Raw genomic sequence first — 9,515 nt, forward strand, 5'->3', positions numbered from 1 at the left:
CATTTCAATGGCAGAGGTAAAAATGTTTTTTTGTTCACGTTAGTTTTGCACACAGATGCAATGTGCCGTGTTTTATTCAAGGAAACACAGACAGGTGCACATGATGGTCGCCCAAACTCATGGAAACAATGCTGTGCCTGAGAAAGATTGTGTCAGTATATCACTGTGTTTCTCTGTGGTCTCCATGCAGTGATTGCGTACGAGCAGATGGACGCTCTCTTCAGTTCACAATCGGCAGCCGTCCACCAGCTCTCATCTGCAAAACAAGGTCAGGACAGATTATCACACAATGTGCACTTTAAGGATTTGTAAGACCATTTAGTAATACTATGACCCAACCCATCATGGCTGGTAGAGTATGACATTTCTGCTGTCTAAGCCGTATAAAATGTTGTATAATTGTACTGAAGGGACAGAATTAAGAGTGTTTTTAACTTGGTTTCCACTGAATGGCAAAGGCAAAAGGTTAGCAAAGACATATTTGTTACACAGCAATATGTCACCGTGTGTCTGCAGTGTGTGAGTGCAGTTCATTCCTATTTTGAACATCTCAACACAGACAGGTTTATCAGTGTGAATGTCAGGGTGACCTGGCATCCGGTCGCTGTGACTCTGTTCTGTACCGACATACACACAGCATATCAAAGATATGCAAACAAGTGAGCTTGATTAAACCATTCTTTCTGAAACTTTAAAAGTCCTGTCTTAGAAATATGCAATACAGAGGAATGTACTTTTGGTAGAGAAAAACAATGCAGAGGTCAGTGTTTTACCAAGGTAAGAATAACACCATCTGTCCTGTTGATAACGTGTGTGATGACACTCTCCTTGGCCTCCATTCAGTGCCGTAGCACAGGGCCAGACTGCAGGTGTCACAGTCGGTAAGCACATGAATGAAAAATGGTGATGTGACTTTTGCTGCTGTTACATTTCTACATAAAAAAAAACATGTTGTCTCCTCCAAAGTATGGGCGATTGATTGTTGAAGAGGAGATCTTACTTTAACCGTGCCACCAAGCCAGGTCAGCACAGGGTTGCTCTGACCACCCTTGGTCACCAGGGGGACCAGGCGGGAATGCAGATCGCCACTGGTGACAGATGCAAGCTCAGCTCAACCTGTGGTGCAAGAGTTCTGCATAAAGCCTGGAGACGAAGGACACGGAGAAGTGTGAGATTTAGTTTGTAGAGCCACAAACAGAAGTCATTGGTGACTCAGCAGTTTCCACTATTGACTCCCTCTGTGTTTGGATCCCGGAGGTGGAGGGTTCGGTGCCCTGTTTAAAGCCCACTTGGATTGTCTGAAACCATCTGGTACAGGCATCTCAGCTTCAGTTCCCTGCCTAAAACCCTCTGGGACCTTATGAACAAGTTCAGTTCCTTGTCTTTTACCAGCTGGGACAGGCATCACAGGTTCTGCTCCCAACCGAAGACCATGTGAGGCGGACATCATGGGTTCAGTTCCCAGCGTGAACCATCTGGGATTGACATAATGAGCTTGGTGCCCTTTATAAAACCATCAGGAAAACGAGCAGAGGGTTCCTCCACCCTGACCCAGCCACCGCCATTCTTCTGGGCTGCAACATCAACAGAGACTGGAAGATAGAAGGCCTTTACATGAGCTGTGTTCGGCTTATATAGTTTGGATAGATCAAGCAGCGATCCAAAGAACACAGATACTTTGGCACAGCAATGCTTTGAGCAGCACGCTACCATGCTTGGATGTTGCAGTTTAGGATATTGATGATGTTCACCATCTGAGTGTTCATCAGCTTTTGCTAATTAGCACTAAACACAAAGTACAGCTGAGCTTGATGGGAATGTCATTAGTTTTGGAGAAATTAAAAGTATCATGACGATGGTGCCAGGCGTCCAGATTTCTTGGAAATCCATCCAGTATTTGCTGTGATATTTCAGTGTTGACCTCTGACAGATCCTCAGGAGTGTTAGACATGCAGGAGCTGCTCAAATCTGCAACATGGATGTTAAAATGACCAGGGTCCCATTATTTGTACGTGGAAAACTGAGTTATCCAGATTATAATATTATTGATGGTTTGAAACAAGTCTGCACTTTTGGTTCTTCTCAGCTGCTTGAAATAAATCTGGAACTCCAAACGCCAGAGCAACAAGTCCTTCATTGCAGGTTCATGATTAAGACCTAAAAGTATCTTGAAATCTGATCCCTCACGGCAACAACAAGAGCAGCTTGGCTGGCACACTGGGACAGAACTATTGGAACTAGTCTTTCATCTGGGAGTTGAACTTCAGAGTTGATTGATATTCTCTGATTGGTTTGTAGATTTCGATCTCTGGTCCTTTTCATTCCCTTAGCTTTGTCTTGTTGAACTCTTCACTCAAACTGTCCCTGTAAAATGTCCCTAAATTTGTCAACAAGGCAAACACTTCCTGCTGGTGAATGGAGCTGAGTGGTGTCACAGTTGTTTTTAAGATTGTAAATAGTCTGAATTTACCCAGAATTCACTGGCGAATTGGTTCACCTGAAGTGTGACTGTTAGTCAGACTGCCCTGAAGGTTCTAATGTGGGCTGTTTTCATCTTTTTTGCCACTTCTGACCATAAGATCCACTCAGAGTGCGGTACCGCTCATGCTGACTTACTTTCTGACACCATTTCTTTGTTCGTTTGTCCTCAGACACTGGATGTGTGAAACCGACGGTAAGACGGTAAATCTACAGACACACAACACTTTTCTATTGACACAAATCTATAAAGAAATCAATCAAGGCTAACAGCAAGCTTACAAATCAAACTTTGTATATACATATTTATCATTTCTAATATGTGTATATATAAGGCTCATACAGCTACCTTGTTTGATATGTACTGCAGGTCACAGATCTCATACACAGTACACTTAATCACAGTTACAGAACGCAGGTGTCATTCAAACATAAAGGCATTGTTGGATAAGTGGTCACAGAGCACAGTAGAAGTATTCTTTTGGCGTATCACTGATGAGCAGGGCAGGGAAGGTCTGCTTCGTCTGCTGTTAATACTGATGGCGTCTAACGCCCACACAAACATTGGAAATGCACTATTGCTCCTGTGCTCTGCTGTCAGGGCCAGGTCTGCAGCTTGGCTCATGGGCAAATACGAGAGAACACGTTTGAAAATGTTTATACATGAACACTATGTGCATATATGTTCAAACATACAGCAAAAATGTATTTACATGTTTGACTGTGGCCTGTTTTCTACACATTTTGGATAAACAGGGAGTACATGGAGTCCGTTATTCAGTGAGCCGCTCTAACTTGATATTCTAGCCTATAGATTTTACATTTTGGCAAGTTGGCACCATTAAAAGTATGCCCAGTTAGCTATTAGCCATTCCACTGGATTACTTTGACTCTGAAGAAAACCTAAAAATGTTTCTCAGGCAAGTCCTGGAGTTAAAAGTAGTGTCTTTCTTTCTAGGATTTCTACGTGGATTTGTGGACGTTGACTCACACTGGACATCGGAGGTAATATGTCTCCTCATTTTAATATATATACATCCTCAGAATAAGTCACTGTGGATCTAAAAAGATGCGTAGTGGAAGGCGTCTCCCAACACTCAATTTGAAAACCTCTGATATAGAAGAATATATATGCACATATGTGTTGTAAATACCTTTATACGTACCTCAGCATTCACTATTCACAGTCTGAATACAAAATCGTACTTTAAAGGAAAAACCCACCCTGACATCGTGTCTTAGACTTCGGGGGTGACTTTGTCAGGAGTGATTAGGGTTGAGCTTTTTTTGATGAGGTCCTTCATTTTACAAAACACAAGGTCACCCACGTAGACTTATGCTGTTTAGTTCAAATAGCTGTTCTTTCCAATCATAAAGTGGGTGGACTTTTCCTTTAACTCACAGTTTTCCCTCAGAGGAAGTGGGTGATTATTACTCAGCCGATCAGTCTTTGCTCTGTGACTTGCTGACGGTCCATTATTATTATTATTGTTGTGGATCTGTAAGATATATTCTGAGCAGCTTCTTTGATCCAGCACTTTCACAGTCGCGTCAAAAACCCATGAGCCAAACTCCACAAATGCATCGGACGAACATATAAAAAAAAAACCTACAAAAATTATTTAAAAAGGCTCAGAGAGTCGGGTTAATGATAAAAAATAAAAGCACAGTTGAATTTGGCCTCATTGCTTTGCTTTGACTTGATTGTCTCGTGTTTGGCTTGCTAGTTGGGATTCGAAGATTTGGGGGACAGAGAATCGGGGTTAGGAGAAGTCCCACACGGCGTCGCTGGAGGTCGACGTCAGAGCATGGCAGGACGGGGCCGGGGGGCAGGACACCGGAGGGTCCTCGGGGCTGGTGAGGGGCACCGCTGGGTACATGAGGCTGAGGAAGGAATCTCTGGTGTGCCTCTTCACCTGTCACAGAACAACAAAGCTCTGTATGTAGGATGTAATTCATTGATGTGTGCTGATTTGACATTTTACTCAGTTAAATTAAATAAGTCGCCGCCTTTGCTGTCACAGCGCATTTGTTTCTCAGGAGACATGAGCCTAGACATGACAACAGTTTCAGAAGGAAGTTATTTTAGATGACAGAACTAAAAGAGCTCCACTGAGAGGAGCAGGCATCCCGACTAGGAAACCCACCTGCTTGAAGAAAGCGTGGGTCAACAGTGTAGACGCTGACGGTCTATGGAAGACAAAAACAGGACACTGTCATTTGCATTGAGCTCTGTGTGATGTGCTATTAGATCAGTAGTCAAATAAGGTTGACTTGTCCTTTAATGTAAAGACCTGCGCTCCGGCTGCTGCTGTAGGCACAGCTGAACCAGGTTGTGCAGGGTGACCGAGTGGTTTTTGGGTCCGGGGCTCTGAGGTCGCTCGGCAGGAGGAGCGGTGGCGCTGTGCGTCAGGCTCCCGGTGGCCACGCTCTCCCCGATGCCCGAGTCCACGCCGGACCGCGACACCTTCAGGCCGCCCAGCTCGCCCAGCGGGAAGGGAGCCACATCCAGCAGGCAGCAGTGGGAGCCACGCAGCTTCTGAAGCAGCATCTGAACAGGGAGATTCAAACACTGACGCCAACTGTGGACCACAGCGCACATGTTGGAACATAAGCAGTTTGGATGGAAGAGTTTTCGCTACCTGGGTGGGGGGCATGTCCTGGAAAGGCACCCTGCCGCTCACCAGCTCGCAGGCCACAATACCTAAACTGTAGATGTCTGACTTCACTCCATAACCGTGCAGGTCCTACTGAGGCCAACACCATGCGGAGAGGAGAGGCAGAATACATTTAAGTCATGGAAAAACTGACGCAGCAGTTTTATTTCTTTCTGAAATATGAGCTCATGTCAGAGTATGTGTCTTAATCTTTGAGTCCTGACCTGTCGCAGTAGCTCAGGGCTGAGCCAGGGCAACAGGGCGGGGCTGTGGTGGGGCATGTCGAACACTGCCCTCATCCTCTTCCCCTCACGCATCATACTGTAAACACTGTGGAGCCCTGAGAGGTAGACACGGCCCTCCCCAGACAGCAGGATGTGACTGGCCTTCACCCCCCTGACAGGAGCAGAATGTGTGGACAGACATTAAGACACAAATATTTATAGATCCATTTATTTCATTTTATTTTATTTGAATGCAATCATGTCTTCTGTCTCCCACTGACCGGTGAACGTAGCCCATCCGGTGCAGGTACTCCAATGCTTTCAGCACACCATAAAGCAAGTACGCGATGAGGGATTCACTCATTCCATCTGGGAAATATGTTCTAAGTAAGGTGTCTGCAGAGCCTGCGGACAAGAGGAGAGGGAAAAGGACAGGTGAGCAGGTAATTCAAGCGAACAATCATGCATGACAAAGAAAAGCATCGAATCGTCACATTTAAATTTTGACTTTAAAATGATTTTAAATGGAGTTTGAGGACAAAACAGAAACTTATTGAGCTGCGACAGTGGCGGACCATAGGCCATGAGCGGTGTGAGGACCCATAGCTGGCAGCAGGAGCTGAAAACCAGGCGAGAGGTCAGCAGGTTGGGGTGACGGAACAGCCTGGACAGCAGGACCTCGTTCTGGGGTTTGAGACACAATCAGGCATGAACAAACCTCGCTGGAAAGACAAAAGACATCCAATAAATGGCTGTTTCTGGACGGCAGCTCACCATGAGCTGCAGCAGCTCCTCCTCGGTGCACTCATCCAGGTTGGTTTGTTTGACGGCCACCAGCTGGCCAGTAGGGATGTGGCGTGCCATGTTTACCTGGCTCAGGTTGTTGAAGCCCCTTCCTGTAATACAGAGTATTCACTTGAAGTGAAATCTCACTGCGTTTACAGTTTTGAACGATTTGTGTGGGAAATTAGGAACAATTTCAACTTTGAGGCTGTCTTGACCGCTGCAATGGTCTGACTCAATGTGGTGGCACTCTCACCCAGCTCCGACAGCAGCTGGTAGTGGGCAGGCTCAGCAGACAGCCCTGTGACATCATCGCCACCTGCTGGCCCTTGCAGAGTGTATTCAGAACCGTCACAGCTCTGCAGGGACGCACACACACACACACCCCACACACATATATTCTACATTTATCTAAAGTCACTCAGCAAAGTAATACAGCAAATAAGTCACATGTGCACATGCACAAATGTGCATTAAGTTATCTGTCATCTGTTAACAACAACCACGCAAAGCCTTTTCAGCTCTACTCCAACGATTACTGTAAAAATATGACTGACTGCCCCTTTAGATCTGACAATGCGTGAGGGGTCGATGACTGCCAAAAGGAGGGGGGCCGGGAGGGTGGGGGGATGCTTGCAGTTTTAGTGACACAGACAGATTTTTGGGACAGAGTCTGGTTGTCTTTCAGCATCAGACAGCTGCAGGTGCTTCTGATGTGGCTTTGTTTAAAACACACCAGCTGAATGTGTTTTATTGGCTTTAACCATCCTGCCCCAGCATTGTGTCTGTATTATCAGAGGGGAATGACCTCACACTGGCAGTACAGTTTAAGCAGTTCATAATAATAATAATAATAATAATAATAAGAATAAGAATAATAATTCAATATTAAGTACTGCATTGAGAATGATTATAGTTAGAGAAGAATACTGGAATATAGGAAATTGGTGAAATTTTGCAAATAGCATTCTTCAGTTCATTCGCTTTAAAGGGGCACTCCGCTGATTTGAATGAAGATTTGCTTTTTAAGTCTGTAATGCCTTCTGTGGCTCTGGAGGAGCTTTGTCAATATGTTGTTATGAATATTAAATTAATGGAGTACTCCTTTAAGCCTTACCAACAGCTTTAACAGCTGCAGTGTTATTCCAGTGGTTACTGTTTTTAATGTGAGGGTTAAGCAGCTCCAGACAGGTGATAAATGAATAATGAAATGGTGGAAGAGCATCAGTGTGACACCCGTCTCCCTGCTGACAGCGTCTTGGCTACTGACCAGGAACTGGTGGCTGGTGTCCTCATAGCGCTCCTCTATGTCCAAGGGCTGGACCTGAGCGTGGGAGATGCAGGAACAGTCCTGGTGAAGGGGGGGAGGAGCACAGGTGAGACATGCCCGACAGGACAAGGAGGAGTGGGGAGGAAACATGGAGATCGGGAGTGGCTCAGGGAGCTTGGGAGGACCGGAGATGTGGCAGAGAAGCAAGCATCGGGGGAATATGTGAAGGCACTTCTGCAGCGTTTTATCAGAAGTGGTGAGTGGAGAGAGAATCAGAGCGGTGATAACAGGGAGCAAAGAGGCAGCTGACCGACTGGAGCGTCCCAACAGAGCTGCAACGATTAATCGATTGATTGATTGATTGGTTGTCAACTATTACATAAATTGCCAACTACTTTGATCACCGATCGTGAAAATCTTTGATTCCAGCTTCTTAAAGGTGAATATTTTCTGGTTTCTTACCACCTCTTTAACAGCAAACTGTATATCTTTGGGTTTTTCATCATTTTTTTGACATTTTATGGACCAAACAACTAATCGATTAATCAAGACAACAATCGACAGACTGACAATGAAAATAATCATTCGTTGCAGCCTGAATATGTACATAGCTAGATGTGAGGGATACACAGATAAACAGATATTTTCCACCTATATTAGCCTATAATATAATGGAAATGATGCAAAGGGGTTGCACCTCTCAGACAATATATCTACAGCATATTTAGCAGCTCATATAATTCAGAAAAATGGAAATTTGATCAGCTGATATCTGGAAAAATCCACTGATGCGTCGCTATCTGGAAGACCCTGATTTTTAATACACTTAAAAGACTGGTTGAATTTGCCGTGTCCCACCCGAGGCATCAACATGAGCCAGCTGATTCGTGACTACACACCTCACTAGGTCCCAATCCAGCCGCGCGCACGGAGGGCACCGAATCAAAACCCAAGCAGCGCGATTTATTCTTACCAAGAAAGACATGGAGTCCTTTTGGCGATGGTAAAATCACAGGCTTTGGCATTCATCCGCTCACAGGCCGCAGGAGACCGACCGCGACGGAGGGAGACAGGAGGATGAAGCGCAGCAGCGTAATACGAACCCAAAGGCGAATCCCCCACTAGACTAGAAAGCAGCCAGCATCCATCCAACTTCGGCCATTCATCCATCCGCCTGCACTTTACCTGGCTGCATCAGCTGATCCACAGATGAGAGGGGACGGTGTGAAATTCACCGGCGGAGATCCCCGTCCGGTCGCGTTAACATGAGAGGGATGATTGTGAATGAATCCTGGAGAAAAAGTGATCGGTTATTGAGCTAAGAAGTTCATATATATTTTATTGACTGTCTGCGATTATAATCTAGAAAAAATAGGCAACGTTAGTCATGCACTCAAGCTTCGTTTTTTGGTTACAATGCAAAATGAATAATTTCTTAACACAGTTATCAAAGTCAGCTCCACTTCAAGGTTAGCTTAACTGCAGCCATTTTAGCTCAATCAAAGCGTCACTATAAATAAAAACAACGGTTAATGCCGTCAGTTACTGGCTATTTCAAAACATTAAGGCGAATTATTTCATTTTAGGTCCCACTATTTTATGACATATCGTTTTTCGAGGAAAGAAAACACGGGATAGGTTACACAAAAACAATAACACACGTCCTTTAAGTGTCCCATTTCGGTAGCTCGGCTCACCCATGTGAATATATTTGCATGGTTCAAGCTCAAACATGGAGCTAACGGTAGCTCAGTTAAAGAATGGGTCTTATATTAACTGTGTTTGTTCGAATTAACCTGTAATGAAAAGAGGCTGCTTACCTTCTCCCCTCGACAGCAGCTCCAACGCTTCGACGTAAACAACTTAAAAATACGAAGGAGAGTCTGATATGCTAAAGCACGTTTTGTCCATAAAGTTCATATTCTTTCATTTTCTGAACAAATTATATGTGGTGTGCAAAAAGCAACGAGTTTTACTATCAATATAGAATCGTTACACATCCCAAAGCGAAAATGCATTCCTTTGACAGGACTTTTAATTTGACACAGACAATTGGCGCATGATTAAGACGTCATCGAGCCCTGGTGTCGCATGTTGATGATT

General features: G+C 44.7%; 1 protein-coding gene across 1 annotated transcript; it reads right to left on the reverse strand.

Annotated features, from left to right (window-relative positions):
- Positions 1-2,619: 2,619 nt before the first annotated feature.
- On the reverse strand, positions 2,620-9,477 carry stradb (STE20 related adaptor beta). Its single transcript, XM_070993986.1, has 12 exons — positions 9,233-9,477; positions 8,386-8,703; positions 7,413-7,493; positions 6,399-6,501; positions 6,134-6,255; positions 5,935-6,043; positions 5,641-5,764; positions 5,360-5,531; positions 5,121-5,225; positions 4,773-5,029; positions 4,626-4,668; positions 2,620-4,394 (listed from the first exon to the last, which is right to left on the reverse strand). Exons 2-12 carry the CDS (start codon positions 8,395-8,397, stop codon positions 4,242-4,244), a joined length of 1,281 nt encoding a protein of 426 aa, XP_070850087.1. The 5' UTR covers positions 8,398-8,703; positions 9,233-9,477; the 3' UTR covers positions 2,620-4,241.
- Positions 9,478-9,515: the final 38 nt, after the last annotated feature.

Source organism: Chaetodon trifascialis, chromosome 24, assembly GCF_039877785.1.
Source record: "Chaetodon trifascialis isolate fChaTrf1 chromosome 24, fChaTrf1.hap1, whole genome shotgun sequence".
Classification (NCBI taxonomy): Eukaryota; Metazoa; Chordata; class Actinopteri; order Chaetodontiformes; family Chaetodontidae; genus Chaetodon; species Chaetodon trifascialis.

Bases quoted from the DNA above. Each gene is read 5' to 3' on its own strand.
- stradb (XM_070993986.1), bottom strand. The intron at 5,765-5,934 runs GTCCGCCACTGT...TCTTGTCCGCAG, and splicing joins CACACCGCTCATGGCCTATG to GCTCTGCAGACACCTTACTT. The intron at 5,030-5,120 runs GTAGCGAAAACT...CTCCCTGTTCAG, and splicing joins AGGACATGCCCCCCACCCAG to ATGCTGCTTCAGAAGCTGCG.